The sequence below is a fragment of the Bombus fervidus genome, chromosome 4 (genome assembly GCF_041682495.2).
Source record: "Bombus fervidus isolate BK054 chromosome 4, iyBomFerv1, whole genome shotgun sequence".
Taxonomy (NCBI): domain Eukaryota; kingdom Metazoa; phylum Arthropoda; class Insecta; order Hymenoptera; family Apidae; genus Bombus; species Bombus fervidus.
In genome coordinates this window covers 6,604,535-6,625,584 of record NC_091520.1, presented here as the reverse complement: position 1 = coordinate 6,625,584, position 21,050 = coordinate 6,604,535, and the positions used below count along the sequence as shown (strand labels likewise).

At 34.1% G+C, this 21,050-nt stretch overlaps 1 protein-coding gene across 1 annotated transcript in view; it reads right to left on the bottom strand.

Moving 5' to 3' along the window:
- The window catches only part of Cad87a (cadherin 87A), a 543,288-nt gene that overhangs the window by 253,914 nt on the left and 268,324 nt on the right, over positions 1–21,050 (bottom strand). Inside the window, exon 4 of the mRNA XM_072002494.1 lies at positions 610–665. Coding sequence (XP_071858595.1) covers positions 610–665 — 56 coding nt within the window. The remainder of the gene's footprint in view (positions 1–609; positions 666–21,050) is intronic.

Genomic DNA, 21,050 nt, shown 5'->3' with positions numbered 1-21,050 from the left:
TCTTAACTTCAAGATTAAATTCTAACACTATATATACTTCAAGGAACAACTTTCTAGAATTTAATTTAATATATATTTAATATAGTATTTAATTTAAGAGTATTTAATTTAATTTGAAATACAAATAGTTGTTTTCCTGGAACGTATATGAACTTGCCAGTTCCATTCCAACCGAAACTTTCCGTATAGTTCAATGAATATCGAACAATTGGAATTGGCAGCCATCTGGAATATTGGAGTTTAAGGCGAAATTATCTAACGGTTTGAATAAATCGTTTCGTTAAAATCATCGGTGAAAAGAAGATTTTACCTCGGGTCGTGTCAAATCAATTAATCACTTTTCCTTTTTACACATACAAAATTATATTAGATGGATGAACAAATCTTTTCCAAAATTAACTTAGGAATCGACTTGATAATTAAATCTCAGACTACAAATAGCCGGAAGTATTTAGCTAAAATGTATGAACGATTGAAATTTAGAAAGAACTAATTGTCTTTCCTTGCGATTGCACAAATTCTTTCGCAATAGATCCAGAGATTAAAACATTGGAATTCTGCCAAGATAAAACGTTTAGACATAGAAGAGAAGCAGAGAGAATCACTCACCAGTGCGTGTGGCAAAAAGACAAATTGCTAGCAACGTCGCGAGCTTCTTGGAAAACCTGCAAGCAAAAGAAACGTGTTGATTATTGATTGAACCTTCAGTCAGTAACAGTGGGCAAATAAAACAGTCACCGTACTATAATTCCAGTTCCACTCGAAGATTAATTGTTTGATTTCTTCGAAAGTATTTGCAATTGATGGCTAGATTCTGTTCAGGCCTGATAAATTACAGACGAACTTCGTCTACCTCGAAATAGAAAGGCCAAGAACGTAGAAAATTTATCTAATTCAGATAAAGATACAATACGATTCGAATTTGTAGAATCGATAGATACAATCAAATATAAACATAATTTAGAAGAATTATGGATATTTTATATATTTTTCGTATTATATAAATTCTATATTGTGCCATTTTTTCTTCTTCTTTTTTTTTTTTTTTGTTCTTTTTTTTTTTTTTTTTTTTTTTTTTTGCTACAGCAGCACATGAAAGTCTTCGGCCAAGTCGGAAGAAATCAAATTTAGAGTTTCCTTAGTGTAATTTTTAGGCGGTTGGTTAACGTTTAAGGATCGTAAGTTATAAAAGCATTTTTATCTAAATAAATTGACTCTCTATTATACGCTATACTATATTATGGTGTATCTATCTCTACATCTCTCTACACATTCCTGTACTCTCAAATATCGAAAACTTATTTTTAATTTGCGCAATAACATCTTCGCACCTGAAATTCTCCTTTAGAATTTGCAGAAAAAAAAGATAACTGTTAAAAATATCGCTCGTTTAGCGTAAGTCTATGGTTGGTCAACGTTTCGAGTTGTAAATTATAAAGGCATTTTATCCGGATGAGTTCGCCCTCGGTGTGTATAATATACTATGCTTTAACAGAAATGATACTGAAATATAAATGAGTACGGGAGCATAATGTCATACTTTACTGTGGAGAATTCTTTACGACACAGCACAACGCAGTAGGTACTCGTCTGTTGCAGGAAAACAAGTCTGAAAATACAGGCAACTGTCGTGGTGCATGCAATGAATAAGGTACATAACTAATCAGCCACACGAGACCATCCAGTCATGACAAAAACTGACAGGATGACTAACAATGAGACGATCCACGCTTTCCCTGTTAGTATCGCTTTTCACCTCGTTTATTCAAGACTTGTAAACTAGTTGTAAGTACCATTCCTAACGCGTGTTGACGAAATGTAATGAATGAGGTTCGCGTGCAAGTTAATGATGTTCCATTTATCTACATCTCGCTATAAAAGAGAACCTCAATTTGGTAAAGCAAAACGCTCCGCGCTGAACCAATTAAATAACATCGGTGTAGGTATTCGACAATTAGAATTAACAAGATATTTACCGCGACTATAATATTTCGTGGAGATCACAGAATTATTTAAACAACCAATTAGTTTCATTAATTTTATTAATAAACCTTGGTGTTCAGTCGAAGTGTATTTAATAGTTGCATGTGCTTAAGATGGCTGTTTTTGCTGTATACTAATTTTTTATTAAATATATGTTGGCAATAAATATTTTGTGATTTCTTTGCACATTTTCTGATCGGTTTTAAGCTTGACTAATCACGGCGATCGTGTCTCGTTCCTGTCTATTTCGTAGAAACCACAAAATTATTTTAATGACCAATTAATTACATTAATTTTATTAATAAATCTTGATGTTCAGTCGAGGTGTATTTAATAGTTGCACGTGCTTAAGATGGCTGTATATGCTGTATACTAATTTCTTATTAAATATATGTTGGCAGTAAATATTCTGTGATTTCTATGTACATTTTCTAATCGGTTTTAAATTTGACTAATCATGGCGATCGCATCTTGTTACAGTGTTAATCAACATGTTTCGTATAACACATAAACTATAGTAACAGTTGCAATATTTTCGTGAGTATACCCGGAATTTATTAATTAAAAAGATTCTGTTTTTTAACAACACGATGTCGAAAAACGTATTTGAAGGCTTGTACTGTTCAAAAATAATCTACTTAAAGGATGTTATTGTTGCTTCAAAAAATTTGCCAGAAAGATTTCGCGAAGCTACCTGAGAGCTGCCAAAAATCATTGAAAAATACTCATAAAACGAACAGCTGTCTTAGAACATCTCTACGAACTTCTCGTGTGATCTCCTAGAGGACGTAGACGTCACGCAAACGCTCAAACAAACACAATTACCACATACGCAGGTATGAAATTCGCGACGTTAATGTCGCATTTCCTTCATCTGTTTTCCTTAGCAGTTGATGCTGCAATTAGCAACGTCATCCGATCAATTAGGTCGGGAACCGAGCAGGACTTGCCTACTGCTGCTTACCATTGCATAGTACGCAAGCGAAACAAAATTCATGCACACAATTGGATTCGCATACGAAGCAACCCACGTTTGCCAACATATGCACCTAGCCAACCTTGCGGATAACTACGGATCAATTACGTGACGCTGGATGTCGTGGATGCATCGACCGCGAATGTACACGAGATCCACAGGGTGTCTACAACGGCACCGTCGCCATTTACCGCAAGGAAACAGTTCACTTCCGGCTGCATTCCGTTACGAGGCGTCGCCACGCGATCAGTGCTGTTCTCTGTCGCGATTTCTCGTGATAATCCCTTCGTTCTCGTACGTGATTCCCGAAGGGAGAAACGTATTCGGTATTCGTAAAATGTTTGAACAAGATTTTACGCACGAAGGACTGCAAATGAGATTCTTTGAATGTTTCAGATCGCATGAACGCCTGGAATGCTTTAATTCTTAATTCTGAAGCAAATGAAATAACAATAACTAAATTATTCATTTAATTACTTGTTAATTACAACTAAAGCGAATGGATTTGACGAAAGTAGCTGCCAACTTAATTTGATTTATTGTCTATCTTGTCTGTAATTTTGTAATCTTGAATATGTATATTAATATCTATATGTACATTAGTGTGTATATATGTAAACTACCTAGAGTTCAAGTGTGATAGGGACTCTCTCTGTTTACGGACAGCACGACTTTCTTTGTTTCACGGACAGAGCGACTTTCTTTTGTTTTACGAACAACCATTTTGAGAGACACTCGTTTCCCAAACGGACGGACAGAGAGCAACATCAGAGATAGACAAGATCACAGAAGAAAGAATAATTATTTAAAACATTGAAGATTGACGGAGAAAGATCGGTAGCTGAGGACGTTGAAAATCGATTTTCGATTTTCAGGTAGACATTGCACAGAACTTGTTATTTATTGTTTACTGTTATAGATTGGTATTAATTGTTGTTTACTCCTGTATTTCATTTAAGTATTTTCACAATAAACTCGATTTTCAGACTTCAGAATCGATCACCTGAATTATCCCGAGATTTACGATATTACATCTATATTATTATATATGCGTACTATTAGTTTATAAATATGTAATCCCTAGAGTTCACGTGTGATAGGGACTCTCTCTGTTTACGGACAGCACGACTTTCTTTGTTTCACGGACAGCACGACTTTCTTTGTTTCACGGACAGAGGGACTTTCTTTTGTTTTATGAATAACCATTTTGGGAGACACTCATTTCCCAAACGAACGGACAGAAAGCAACATCAGAGATAGACAAGATCACAGAAGAAAGAATAATTATATAAAACATTGAAGATTGACGGAGAAAGATCGGTAGCTGTCAGGTAGACATTGCACAGAACTTGTTATTTATTGTTTACTGTTATAGATTGGTATTAATTGTTGTTTACTCCTGTATTTCATTTAAGTATTTTCATAATAAACTCAATTTTCAGACTTCAGAATCGATCACCTGAATTACCCCGAGATTTACGATATTACATATATATTTATTAATTATTTATTAGTCTAGTTATAAAGATATTAGCAATCTGTAACATAATTTGGTAATATGGAAATATCGTCGATAATGATTTAGTATACGTTCGTAATATCTTTATTTCTATTGACAACGAAAGATTAGCGAATCATTTAAATACATTTCACGGAAGTGTACGATCAATATTCCTTTCATCTGTATATATGGTGTTCATCGATGGCGTAACATGGTCTAAAAAAGTCCAACATCGTTAGTATAACGATGCAACTGACGATAATGCTCGTTATCACGGTGAAACGGACATGGTGATATTGTCGGTGGAAGAGACGATGTCTGCCATTAAATCGTATGCGAAAAGCTTGTATACACGTGTCAGAAAACCAAATTAGCTGACGTTGAATATAATGGTTACATTGGAGTCGCGGCGGCCAAGAAGCACCGGAACACATTTATCCCGTGATCGTCGAAAGACACATCAGGTTGATTTACGTTCCAAATGTATAATAATAATTTAACAATACTCGAAGAAACGAATGCCGACATCGTAATTAATAATGTACAAAATGTAGTGGAATTATGATTAAGCGGTTAAATTCGTCTTTTTTTAACAGTCAATTGATGTTTGTAAAACGTTTCATAATTATTGTTCGTCGAAATTAAACACACATCTAGTTAAATAATATTTGACAACGATCTAATTCCAGGATATACAAAAAATGAAATTGAATTGGTAACAAAATTGTACCATTTCGTACCTATGGCGAGTATTTGATGAAATAATTTTGTTGTAATAATTAAATAGAGTTTCGTGGTAATCCGAATGTAAAAAGATACATTAAAATTTATAATTTATATTTCTGGCAGCAATTAATTTTCTTTCCATATCTATATGTTCCATATTTATAATTTAGTAAAAACACGAAGCTTCTTCTTCAATATCGCTTCTAGTAAATAATACGATACGCTTAAAATATCGAAATAACTAATAACTCCATTTAGCTACTATGCAACGACGTTAATAACACAGATGTAAAAACTAGATTTAGTAAAAACACGAAGCTTCTTCTTCAATATCGCTTCTAGTAAATAATACGATACGCTTAAAATATCGAAATAACTAATAACTCCATTTAGCTACTATGCAACGACGTTAATAACACAGATGTATCTTCTACTTCAAATCACACAAATCTGCTGTTACTTTCTTTGTTATTAGTAACGTCACACGCTTTCTTCTTCTCGCTGCAAATTCTTAACGACGACAAAAATTAACCCGTACTATCCAACGGTTGATATTCATGTTCTCGCTCCGAAAATTCGATGTTAAGTTCACCGATTAATATATCTTTGTCCGTCTAACGTTTAATGTAACCGAGGCCAGTATTAAAAGCGCTAGTTTTCGTTTTCTCATGATTTATGGAGCTTTATTTCGGTGATGGATGGCCTGCGGTCGCTTTGATTCCGGTCTGCGATAATACCAGGCATTGCGAAATGGAAACCACGACACACAGCATCGACGCATTGAGCAGCGTTCACTATCAAAACGCACGTTGAGGTCGATGCATTCCAGTGGCATCAGTCTGCGTATAGCACGCACCGCAACACGTCAGTTCTATGTATGTATGCCACATACATATATACCTATACCTTATACCTAATGAAATCAGTAAATGTCTGTCTGTCGTTTGCACAACTCGGAGCATCCCACGTCTGATAGCATTATTAAAGCAATAATTTTCAAGGGAAAAAGGGGAAATCTATGTTCGCGTTACATCGTGTCGTAAAAATAATAGAAATTTATGACTTATACTACGAAAGGAAGACGAAATATGTAACTTGTGGGATACAGATATATTTGTTTGCAAATAAATTTCAGAATCTTGAGAAATTGAAATAACTTTATGATTTAATTAGGTATATAATAATTTAGTAATTTAACAGGCTCTAATTGAAGTAAAACAAACTCCGGAAGAAAGATAATGAATAATAATTATTTTCAACTATCAAGACCACATAAATTCTTCGAATCTAAGAAATGTGCTCCTCTCTGAATTAACCATTGAATCGCCACTGAATGAATTAAATCTGTTGAATATATAGTACAATTGTATTGTGCATGCGAGAGTGAGGGAACGTGGAGCGAAGACACACACAAGTATGTATCCCCTGTCTGGTACGTATGTGAACGTCGCATGATGGCCAAGGTCTCCGTTGAGGCAAAAGAGAAAAGAGCAGTGTGAAATCTCGTATCCTAGGCCTGTGGCGAGTAGCATGGCGAGCAAAGTTATGCGAATATTAGAATAAAGTTCTTTGTAATATCTCCCCAAATCCTCTGCATACTTTAACAAAATCAACTGAGACGAACGAAAGAAACTACCGATCGATAGCATTTCAAGAATAAAAATACAAAGTGGAAGATGTAAATACGTCTGATGCTAATGCGAATTACAGAACAGGAAACTTTTATTCCTTCGCATTATAATATCAAAAGATTTATTTAGAAACACTTCACTTGAGGACATTTCGAAACGCGTTTAATGTATTAATATATTCAACGCTTTTAAAACGCCTCTGCTTCAGCCATCGACTTCGACATTCGATGGTAATCCTTCAATTCCGTTAAATGACCAACCTATAGCCAAACATAAACAACGGCGGATGTGCATCGATGGGACAAACAATGTTTGTCGTCCAATTGTCTGTGAGAATGGTACCACAGCAACTATAGAATCAGTCCCTTAACGTAACCACGTTTGCTACAACATCAGTTGTAAATAGGGACCAATTCATTAGTTGACAAACTGTGTCATTGTTACATTGATGATACTTTACAAAGGAGAATGGAGAATGTATTTATCGTTTACTGACTATACACAATGAGGACACACTGTAGTCTAATTAGTGGTATCATTATCACCTTGACAAAGATACTGTCTTATCTGTCGTTTCAGTAATAATTCCGCGCTATTGATCAACACTATACAGTTCACATATTCCATAACTATGTTGCGCATTGTGTTGATTATGCAACCTACGGATTGAAGTTTGTTTATTTCCTACTGGATAGTTATGGAAAGCAGACGCACTTTTGACCTAAGTTTGAAAGACATTTCTATGACTTTACCTTTATTCCATAAAAATTATTTGATGATATTAATTTTAGAAAAATTGATCGAAAATTAGTTAGAAAGAATTCAAATTGTCCTACGTGCTTAATACGATTGAGTATAATAAAGAATCTATTTCTGACAACAGACACGAATATAATATACATACTGAACACTCTGGAGACCGGCGGCTCTGACAAGCATATAGCCTGAATTCCCGGGTGTTTTTGGAGCGATTGAAAAAGATTCAAAGTGACCAACATTATATGTAACATACTGATAACGGTTTCGTATTGTTCAAACATATAATGCAAAAACACTTTCATAACTTTTCGTTCATAGCATCTATTGCTTTTTTTATTGTTTTATTTAACAGTAGTTAAAATTTGACGCGACTTCGCGCCTCTGGCCCCCAGAGTGTTAATACGATTAGATATAATAAAAAAAAATATTTCTAGCAGTAGACACGAATATACTATACGTACGAGTATATTAATACAATTGGGTATGATAAAAAATCTATATTAGAATATGCAAATTATAATTTTTATTATAATTTACTGTAATTATATATTGTATTGTATATAACAACATACAAATACAGATACGAATATAACATACGTACGGGTATATTAATACAATTGAGTATAAGAATAAAATCTATTTTAAAATATGCATAATTATAATTTTTATTATAATTTACTATAATTATATATAATACGTAAACACAGATAGGAATATAATATGCGTACGGGTATATTAATACAATTGGGTATAATAAAAAATCTATGTTAGAATATGCATAATTATAACTTTTATTCTAATTTACTGTAATTATGTATTGTATTATATGTAACAACATATAAATACAGATATGAATATAATATACGTTAGCTGAATGTAAAATTTATTGCAAACCAAGTTGATCGGAAGTATAGTCAAACATTCTAGGAATCGACGTTTCACGAACATCAATTGGTAACATTTGGCCCGTTCAAGTTCCTGATAGCTGAGTCGATCACCAAGAATTTTCGATCAGTAGTGCTACTGCAAACTCCAAACTTTAAGCAACCGACGAAAGTTTAATAGTTTAAGATAGAAGCTAAGTAGATCGAGATAGTAAGGTAATTAATGCACGCAGTTGGTTAGATCAGTTTGTAGTCGTTAAGTAACAATGACTAGCATGAGTGAGACGAGGAAAGTGGATGGGAGAAATATTGAAATAAATCATTGTAAAGTGCAAAACAATGATGATGAATTAATTGCAGTTGAACAAAGAAAGTGCAGTTAAATTAAGTGCAGTTGAAGAAAATATACATTGCACTGGTAAATAAAGCAAAAGCTGAGATGTATGCCAATGTTTCAAGACATGTACCAAGTTGAGTCAATTATTCGAAACAGTGCTATAATTTTGTATTGGCGTTGTATTATGTATCCTGCGTGCATGATTAGACGCATTTTGATTTATTTCTTTCACACGGCAAGTTTCAAATTAATACCTTAATAATGTTCTAAGAACATTAAAATTCCATCATCAGTGCACCTACTTAGGTTCTTATCTTAATTCTGAGCTAAACTCTATCGTAGAAGTGAGCAGACAAAAATGTTAGCTATACAACCAGCTTGCGAAGTATTTTAATATCCTTTGACGAAATTACCGCAACAGTGTATGAACCTTAAAATTACATTAAACAGTAAATCAAACTGGCTATAAATAACACCCGCAGTGAATCTTCCTCCCAGTATCTGTAACAACATGTGCTCTTCGGCAACATGCAGGACAGATATTAACAAAGAAAGTGCAAAACATATGACAACTCTAATTAACGTCGCCCGCACATATTAAACCCTTTCACTATGCGCAGCGGAGTTTAGCCGTCAGTATTCTGTCGCTGTGCAGGATACTTGTGCTGCTAGTCTATATTTCACCGTAAACAGAGTATCGCAATATGCAAATTGAACACAAAAGTCTGCAAGTGTGAAGCTTTCCAGTGCAAGATTTCGACAGACGATTATGAACATTTTTATCTTTACTGCGATCGCTGAATTTTTTATCACCTTGCCTTACAAGTAATGTTGTCTCCTAATTCGCATTTTAAATTTAAGATAAAATAAAATGCAAACTACTGACACATATTTAACCATAACGAAATAAACATTTGGGCTAAATTTTTAAAGACGAGTGGCCTGCAGTTAGAAGTTTTTGTGGAAGTTTCACCTCGCCAATTATTCGCCGAATTTGTCTAACGGTTACTCAAATAAAATATCGACATTTCACTAAGAAATATAAGAAATAATAATAATAGTCATAATATAAAATAAAATAATAATACAAACGATGAAATAAAAATAATAATGAGAGAATACACCAAAGAATTCATTAGGTAAAAAGCAAATTGAGAAAAGATAGCAGAAAGCGAGAATGGATAATTTCTTTTCTTCGCGAAAGAAAGCAAACGAAAATGTTCACACAAACCTAACACACAGTCCAAGTTTGTCAAAATAAATTTTAGCGATAGGGTTAAACCTGCAGCGAACCTGCGGCATAATAACGAGAAGCACAAAAGCTTTGAGCAAAGTTTTATCGAATAGGCGCATCTTCCACAGAGATCGGTAAATGACCGCGCGTTAATTAGTTAACGCTGAACATCGCAGCTACATCACCACCCACACACAAGAGAACGTACTTGACGATGTCACTGCACTGTAACGGCAGTGCTTCATCGCGATATGACTAAGCTAACTTCGCTCCTAGCTGGACATGTTTAATAAGGCCCGAGCTAATTGCATCAACTATTAAAGCCGCAGTTACCTGGACAACGTGGGTTGCATTAATGTTTCGCAAGGGTGTCGTCACCTGTTCAACTTCCATCCGCAACTAAATCATTCAGTGGAGAAAGCCAATCAACTGGAACACGTCTGTTCATCGATTTTAGGCAACCGTAGATCTCGTCTTTAGGCAATGAATTTGTCTCAGCTTAGTCGTTGATATACTCCGCTTAAGTTCTCTCGCTATTTTGCAAGAGGTAAATAAGCACACTGAAGTAAAATAGTAATTAATAACGTGTTTGCATGGGATGCACGATAATATCTTAGAAGACAGTGAAAATGAGATACGAAAGTAGCTGCTTTATGGCGTATTTTTCATTAGAAATTGAAATCTCCGCATAAGAATTATCATACTATATACTGTACGTTATATGTTGCCAAACGAATTACATTTACGAAATAGAGATGATTATAGAGAGAGTAGGAAGATCAACTAGCAATTAAAATCAACTCCGCTCGATTAGCTTGCGACAATGTTACCTACGTCATACATCACTGCGCCTTGAGATCAGAAGGTTTGGAAATTACTTAAAGTTTTGGGGACAGCATGTTTACAACAAGTTTCAGACACGTAGTTTATGCGTGATGGAGCACCAGTCCATTTTCATTTAGACAACATGTTAGACGGAAGCTCAGCTGCAAGATGGATTGGACAATATATACTTCTCGATCTTCCATACTCTTCCCTTTCAGATTTGCCTATGGTTTTAGTTAAACAGAACTCGTTTCACAGTTTCGAACAATAGCATGAAATTAGAAAATTTAACATTTAGTTTGAACATTTCACATGTTACCATAATAAACTAGTAATATAATTTTCATTTTAATTCGATGGAAAATAAGACTTGGAATAGGCCAAGTCGATTTCTCTCTATAATTAAGAGATTTGCATATTTTATAGGAAAAAATTAATTAAAAAAATAGTTCTATGTTGGAAACAAATAAAGCCTACAACGACACTCTTTTATTTTAATCTATTAAAACCTTAAAACGATTAAAATCATTCTACCTAAAGAATCAACATATTCGTTAGTAAGGTAATGCAACCAAACGTATATACGCTAACGCATACAACGAATAAACAGACCCTGGGGATACATTTTTGTCGATAAAATGTGTAATCATTGGATCTTTTATCCAAATTTTGGAACGTTAACTTTTATAGACACAGCAAAAGGGAAGCAAGGATGTGAGAATATCTATTGTAGTCATTGTACCCTTAGCATGAAACGCTGTATCAGCAAATACCTTCAACACGAAGAGGCTGAAGAGATACTATCTAAGGGTAGTTTCCTAAGGTCCGAAGCTAAGGTTCGCCAGCATTAATCCGGTGTATTGAAAAACGCTTCACGTTCATAACGCTGCGCTGTTAGTTAAGAATATTGGGTTGGCAACTAAGTAATTACGGATTTTGTCATTAGGTGACAATCTCTTAGTTGCCAATCCACCAGAGATCATTTGCGTTGTCGCGTTCGATAGTGCAAAGATAACTTTGGCTAGTCAGTTCATTTTCGGTAGGAAACTGCTTCGGATTATGGCAGTAGAAAAATAAGAAAAAGGTAAATTAAAAATTTCTTTGTATAATTAGGTATTAAATATCGGGAACCAAGTTCGCACGAATGTCCGTTAGAAAGTCTCTGTGACCCATTTATCGTCATTCGTCTAAGAAAATTGACAAATTGACCCTTTTGCGAGTCGTGAAAAGATCAGTTAACTCACTAAAAACAATCGTTTGTCGAAACGTTGTAAATACTTCCAAAAAATATCTAGCGACATTCAGGTTCACAAGTATAAAAAAAAAAAAAAAAAAAATCGCGCGGTTCGTATATACTGTGAATGGCATATCGTAAGTGTGATTCGCTTTCGCTCATGATACTCATTTTTCTCGTATGGCGTGTGCAGATCGAAAAGAGGAGGGTCATGTAGCGTGTCAAAAGTGAAATTTGTGGCAGGCGGGAAGGCTGAAATGCAGACGTGAATCGCGGCACTGGACAAAGGTACGTGTGCAAGGAATGTATACGTTAGAAAAAGCATTAAAGTAGCGAACAATGGACAAGTTCGTAAATAGAGAAGGTAGAATGTGAACAGCCATTGTTGTATCCTTTTGTAATTTCTTTTTCGCTGAAACGCGTGTCTACAGTGCCTGTTGAAATTTCCCTCTATTTAACAAAATATTAATCTGATATTTGTGAGAGAGATCGTGTTCTTGCGTAGGAGTATGAAGAAAATGCGAGATTTTAAAATTCTTTTCAGATCTTATCAAGAGAGGGACGTTAATGTTAACGCTCGATTTTCATATCTGTAATTATGATTTAATATGGGAATGTTCATTTCTATGTCTATTTGTTCAAAACAGCAGGTTTTAAGAGATTATAAATATTTTCTTTTTCGATTTTTATGTGTATTACAAATTTTATTACAATTTGCAAATTGTTTTATTCTTATCATGCGATTTAGTAAACAGTTCATTACCACCTAATGAAAAAATCCTCAATCACTTAGTTGCCAACTGAATATTATAGAAACTAAAAAACAAACTAAAAAATAAACTAAACAAACTAAAACAAACTAAAAACAAACTAAAAAATAAACTAAAAAACAACTAAAAAACTAATTGATTGCGGATTTTGTCATTAGGTGGTAGTGACAAAATTTTCAGTTTTATTTTTTTTAGTTTATTTTTTAATTTGTTTTTTAGTTTTTTAACGATTTAGTGAACAGCAAAGAATTTCAAAGAATTACCACATAATGACAAAATCCGCAATCACTTAGTTACCAACCCAATATTATAGAAACTAAAAAACAAACTAAACAATAAACTAAACAAACTAAAACAAACTAAAAAATAAACTAAAAAACAACTAAAAAACTAAGTGTCATTACCATCTAATGACAAAATTCATAATCGTTTAGTTGCCAACCCAATAGAAAGAAACAATTGGAAGATGAACAAAATAAAAAATTCCGGCAGCAGTATTACGATCTAACATATTGAAATGATTAAACTAGAATGATTATTGCGTAATAACCCACAAAGAATTATAATATCGTCAACTTGCTGTTTATGAGAACTGCACAGTTAAGATACAAAATAAGTTTAACATTTATATACGAAGAAATGTAAGGAAGTAACAAACTTAAACAAATAAAACGTACGATCGAGATAATAATAAAACAAAGAGATGATCATTTTGCAACGCGTTTAATATTAAAAGGTAATTTGAAAAGCTTTACGTTATAATCGAAGCGAGGTAAAGTAACTCGATAAAGTAATTATTTATACAATTTCTTAAGAGAGTAGAATTTCAAATTATAATTTCAGATTAATTATAGAAATAATATTTAAAGCGCATTTAAACGCTAAATTAAGTTGAATACACTCTTGGTTTCTTTATAGAAATTGCAAACACATGCAGTACTTAATATACTGAAAGAACAACTAATTTATTTGCGTTGTAACAACGCACACACATATACGTATTAGCAGAATTACTCGAGCAAATTGTACAGCAAAAGAACCAACTTTTATCGTTCAGTTTCTTCGCATAATATGTATGTGCTCCAAAATAAAAGCGTATGACGAACAATTTGAATAATAATTGTGACGGGAATCCATTAAATTGTAAAATACGTTTCAGTTTCCAATTACAAATATCATTCGGTACCGCACATTCTCCTCCGATGAAAATGACTGCGAACTTTGCTAAAAGCACGTAATCGTTCGTAGCAACAGATATTGTTTTCAATGTGCGTTCATAAGTCAGAAAGAATGGATTCTATTTGACGTAAAAACGATCAGCAGAGTCAAAAAGGTTTTAAAGAAACTCAATTCGAAGTTTCCCAAATTTCGCTTCTCGACAGTTCTCAAGATTTTCTGCATTTCTGGTATCTTGGATACAAAAACTACGAAAAATGCCTTCAACTTTTTATAGGAAATGGACATTTCCAAGTGCGTGTTATATGCAGACAATCGCAAAAGTTTTTCGTGCACTATTTAAAAATGGAGCAACTTTTTCAAAATTCAGCCAAACGACTTGAGATTCTTTGAGAAGCTGGAACGACTGGTTCACTGGATGATGCGTAAAAGAAATTTTGAGAAGATTGAAACTGGTAGGAACGACGATGAACGTGGTAGAAGCCACGTTGCACATTTTTTTCTTTTTTTTTTATCTGGGCTTGTAGTGAAAATTTAAACAACAAGTTTTGAACATTTATGTCAGTCATATACAAAATTTCACAGAAATCGGTTAACGTTGCTATGGGCTACGAGCGGTTAAAAATGGTAAAAATCGCAGATTTTTGCGACTTTCAGTCTATATAACCGTAATAAATTCAAAAATTTAAATTACATTTTTCCACGTGTGACGCCTGTTTTTCATCAACCGATTTTGATGAAATTTTCAGCATGTATGTAACTAGCACGTATGTAAATATACAGAACGTACTTTTTAAATTTTCGCTACAGGTTTGGATAAAAAAGTTATACAAAGTGGCCATGAATCGTCATTGCTATCAGTTTCAATTTTCTCAAAGTTTCTTTTATACATCATCCAATGAACTAATCCTTCCTAAAGAAGCTCAAGTCGTTTGGTCCAATTCTAAAATGGTTCTATTCCATTTTAACGGGTAAACGCTGTTAAAATATTGAAATTTTGATTATTTCATCATCGTACACGGTAGTTCCCAATCTGCATATCATAAAATATATCTACTGGCTGAATATTTTAGTTCTCCACGCTGTATAACATCTACGACTTAAGAATATCCTTGATACCAGCTATTAAAAGTAGATTTAAAAGATCGGTGATCAAACTTTTATAAGCAATAAGCGAGTTTGACTTTTAATTCCATTCCAAATTTAATGAGCATTAAATTACCTACACGTGATTTGAACCTCACTATGGCTGTTTCTCTGTTAAATCGCGAAAGAAAAGAGATGTTCCGGTGAAAATATCGAATGACCAATGCTCGTTGATCAAGCAGTCTCTAAACTACACATTCCGTATTGACGTTTCAAGCGGCGGACCACGTTCTATTGTGAGCGATATAGGTTCTGACCAAAGTGGGCACGAAGGCGATGGCTTCAGCTATTGATATCAAACTCGGTGAAAAGGATGGCCTTAACGTTTTAAGATTTTTTCAGGTGAAAACGCGATCGAACGAATGACTTTTGAAATATGTATATCACATTTAAACGCGTTAATTTCTCGTCTACGCTTTAAAATTACCAGAATCGCTGCACATCCAACGTTCGACCCATTCCTTTCATTTTTTCAATATTTTTATCGAAAAAGAGACGCAAACTTTCACCTGTGGTATCTTTTAAATGTTAATTAAAAAAATATCAGCAACTGTGGCGGATGAAAAGGTTCACGTAAATTCGCAGAGACCTAGAAAATTCGTAAATCTCAGTGACTTTTCTTCCGACGCTTCAATTTTCCAGCTCGTACAGGCGAGACGCGCATATTTCCCCGGAAACGGAACGGTTCCAGGTTTTAACGAGTCGTTTAGACGTAACGAGCGCATGCCGTGATTGCGTAGGAGAGGCAGCAGGCCTCGAGTTTACTTATCAAAACCACGGTTCCTAACAGCGGCACATTAACCCACAGCTTAAGTTAGTTTACTACGAAACAGACAGCTTTAATAAAGCTCTGCGCGGCTTCTGTATATTATAGACGTTACAGCTGCTCCAGCAATGCGACTTTCATTACTCAGGAAAATATCTGCTCGAGATATCTCACAAGCCGGGGCGAAACTTCGCGTTTACCGCTATGCTTCTACCTGCACAAATAATAGATCGTTTACGGGTAAACGCATCTTCCAAGATGATCAAGAGGATAAGTAATAATTGCCGTGTTTTGCAGCCTGCTATTAGAACGTATGCAAATTTCCGAGTAACGTATTCATGATGAGCCTGAAGAAAGTACGAAGGAAATAGGATTTCGTAGAGTAGAGAGAACGATGCTGCAACAAGCGGATTTTATTAACGAGCATCAGAATGTTATGAAAGGAATAGATGCTTTAACGACTAATGTGGTTTATCCTTTTCCTGTGTTTTAGATTGTACGGTACATCGTTCCGTAAAAGTGTTTTATACATTTTACTTCATTGCAATTTATTAAAACAGTAAAGAGATTTTCGAAACTTTGGCAATTATGTATATGATTAATGAATAATGTATTTCTCGCAGCATTCATAAACGAATTGTAATATGCAAATATCCATTAGGTCTCATGAATAAAATGTATTACACGTTCGGCGATATATTGATAGAAATGTAAGGCTATCGTAATTAACATTAAATAACAAGTTCATATTAATCATTATAACACACATGATACACAATCATATTCAAGCCACGGTATAAATTGTTCAATATTAAGAGATCAATTATTCAATTCGGTACACAATTCAGATTATTTCATCATTGATGATGCTATTATATATAAAATTCTAACGCAATCGAATTTTCGTGTATTAACGACTAGACAATCCGAAGATACAGGCTTCCTCAAACGATGAGACATTCTACACGATTTGCCAAGAACGAATGCCAATTTATCACTTTGACTGCCACGCCAAAATCACATATTTCGCTCAGGACGCCACGGGAGTATTTTTATTATTCAAAGCATATAATGGCAAAATAATAACAAATTGATGATGTAAGACAACATTCTTCCCCAATGGACCGTTTATCTTATTGGTGGTTACGGGTGACCACCGTGGCGCCTTGGTAACAGTTGATAGCGACATATTGTTGGAATACAACGATATTTAACGCATAGGCACAAATACTCTTACACAGCCACTCATACCGGCATTCGAACATGACACTTACAGAGGTCATACTCATTACTGTATAGAGAGTGGAGTTCAAAATATTTAAGGGATCATGGGTCACTACCTACGTCTAGTCTAAGAGTAACTGGCCAACTGTCAACAATCCATAAATTCTTTACCTGCATACTTTGTTAATTATATCATATCACTCGCTTATATACATTTGGTTCTGTAGTTCTGTTTAATAAATATCATTGAATATTATTTTAACATAAACATTGTGTCTCAAGGCTTTGTTTATTTCAACAAACCATTCGCATTCGTTATTTCGTCGTATGCAAAACGTGCAGAATATATTGTTGAAATGTGTAGAAGATATTAGAAAACAGTATTTGTTCATTCTTTATATAATAGTAAGGTATGTGCACACTTCTAACTTCAATTATCCGATTATAAAGCAGCATTTACGATTATTTTCTAAGGTGTGTTTATAATAATATTCGTAGATTACCCCTCAAAGATATGGATGCAAACACAGACAATTGCGGTCTCTACTCTCCAGCGAGGCCTCGACTCTATGGAAGAGTGGTTCCACAAATGACGCTTCAAAGTCAACAAAAACAAATCTAGCCACATAACTTTCACGTTACGAAAACAAACACAGGTGACGATAAACAACATACCTATTCCAGATAAAGAGTCAGTCAGATATCTGGGCATGACTCCGGACAGAAGATTGACATGGAAACAACATATCTTAGATAAAACCAAATTCAAAGCAAAATTTAAAAAATTCTACTGGCTCACCGGCCGACGTTCCAACTTAAATACGCAAAGTAAAATTACACTATACAAAGCCATATTAAAACCTGTTTGGAACTATGGAATCCAACTATGGGGAACAGCAAGTAATTCCAACATAGAAATTCTCCAACGATTCCAATCGAAAACCTTAAGATCCCTAATAGATGCACCTTGGTACGTCACCAACGAAACGATGCATCACGACTTCAAAATATCCACAGTCAAAGAAGAAATATCCAAATTCAGCAATAGACATAGCACAAGAGTTAGCAACCACCAACCTCTAATTACTCAACTACTCGACACGTTGGAACAGACCCGCAGTCTAAAAAGACATTACACCTTAGACCTAAGCACTAGATTCAAATAGAGTCAAACATATTATAAACACTTAATCATGTCATAGTACCACGTCAGATAAATTTACATCAAATTCTCTAACGAGAATTGATTGTAAAATAAACGCAAATAAAAAAAAATAAAAAAAGAAAAAAACAGTGTACCGTTAGATGCAAGATTTGTTCTCATTTTTTTTTTTTTATTGATGTTCTAATAAAAATGTTTAATTGTTCAATGGCGCACTTTTTATTTCAAAGTATCCTCTATTTATCGATTGCATTCAAAATTCCCTAACTGTCAATTTTCATTCAATTTTTACAATTGTAAGAAGTTCAAGCTCTCCGGTCACCAATGATCACCGTGGCGTCACAGGAGAAACCGTGGCCGGTCATTTATGACCAACATGGCAGTTAAAGTGTTAATAGCTACATATCAACTTTCAAAATTTTATTATTTGATTCCGCTACACATGAACGTAACATGACCATAAATAATAAAATTATTGCGAGTTTATAATTTTCTATCTCTTTAAATCCTGTCGAAGATAAGCAATTATTTATCTCTTGAACGAAAATCGATATAAACTTAATCGTTAGTTTATCGTTTCTAGGGAAAAAAAATAAAAGCTTAGCTGATGACAGAAATCCCATATTGCCAATTAAGGGCTGACTAAACGTTTCAGCGTACGTACATTGTACGTACATACACGCGACCATTCTTGCTGAAGAGAGCATATAAATTCTGACGTGTTAATTACGTTACCCTCGCGATTGCATTAGCGTTGGTGTACACAGGAGACAAGAGGGCTTACACGTTTGCATGCTGGCAATGAGAGGTAAGTAGTAATAGCATGTTCCCGCCGCACGCTGCACTTCGCTCGACATCGTACAACGGCATTCAATATAGCTTCGATAATTGCATAAATTATTGCACCCGCTCGCGAAAATACGCTTCTGTCTGAAACGAGTAGTCCCATCGTAATGACTTCGTGTGTGCCGATCGCGATAAAAATGCTAGGGAAATTGTCGGTTTGCTAATTCTACCTTACAAAATCTTGAACATTGTGCGATAGTATCGCTACACAGTGGATGAAAGGACACTAGGTACACAGGGTATTGTTGCAAAAGCTGTGCTCCAAACTGACATACGAAAAGTAGCTCCGTTGCAAGTTAATAGATGAAAAGTAAGTCTGTTCCGAGTTAACGCATGAATAGTAGCTCTGTTCCAATTTAATGCATGGAAAAGTAGATCTATTCCAACTTAACACATTTGAAGTTAGAAAAAACTCGCAATCAACGATAATTTTGTACTGCTATTTTTAATAATTCTGTGAATGAAAAAAATAAGATGAGATACTTGAAAGAGTAATACTTTAGAGGACATTCAATCTGTTTCTTAAATTTAGAATTTACTATTTATTGGACATCCTAAACATTGTTTCGTGCGTTTCTTGATATTTCCTATTCCGTTATAAATATCGACACGATGCTTTTATGTAATTAATTTCAGGGTATTAAGTTGTTTAGTCATCCGATAAGTTCTGCACAATTTATGAATTTAGATATAAATTTATTATTGCATACGATCTTAGAATCTAAACAGACAATTGACGTATTATACAACACTTCGATTTTACCAAGAGTTAGCGACATAAAATACATATCAATATAATTGAATAATTTACGTTCAAATTTAGAAGCTAAATTAATCTTCGCAAACGTATTCGAAAAGTCCGATTATTCACTAAAATTTCTTGGAAATATTTCAATTATACAAAAATTCTTTTTACGTCTTACGTTTTTTTTAATATCAAAAATAACTAATTTTCGGTATAATCTTTTTACACAAAAAATAATAAAATCATGGAGTTGTATATGTTAATAGGTACTCTTTTCTTTCCGTATTTTATTCATTCTTTTTTCTTTAATACTTTCTATTTTGTTTTTATTTTCTAATAGGCTAATACAGTTTCTAGAACTAACAGTCCTGAACTGTGCTCTCTTCCTTCCTCTAATTTTCACATTTTAATGGTTTCTGTAGCTTCCAATATATGTGCATTTACTTCCACTCTGAAACTGTATTACAGTTATAGTATTCTCCGTCCTAAAATCACAGAGATCTTATTGTAATGTTATCGTTTCTTTACATTTGGTATAAAATGGCTAAAATATCACTTATCTTCCCGCGGAAAAATTTTTTAATGGAACGATATTATGATAATCGTATGAAAAACAATTTTGCCTATTGCGATTTCACTCTGAATATTTCAATGTGAATGGCATAAATGATTTTATCCTATATACACGAATCATCTACACTTTTGCCTTTTGATATGCATCAATATTTATGTATTAACATATTTTCCATCAGGTGTGTAATTATCACATTACTGATACGTTTTAACATTTATTTACTGTAATATATCAACAAGATATCAAAGCAAAATCGTGAAATTCATTCGTGGTTTTTACACGTTGCAACTCTCGATAATTGCTTTCGAATCTGCCTCTGATATGAGCTGACTTCATTAACATTACACTGATCGTTCTACATTACTAATTAGCAAATCGGACTGATTGTTAAAGGACTATTAATCTCCATTATAATTACATCTCCTCCTCGATTATTATTATTCCTATTATTTGGAATATGTTTATGAAACGAAGAGAAACAACGGTGTTTAACCTCCGTAGATCACTCTAACACGATAATTGAAAACTTCTTGTAGACAACACTAAGTGTC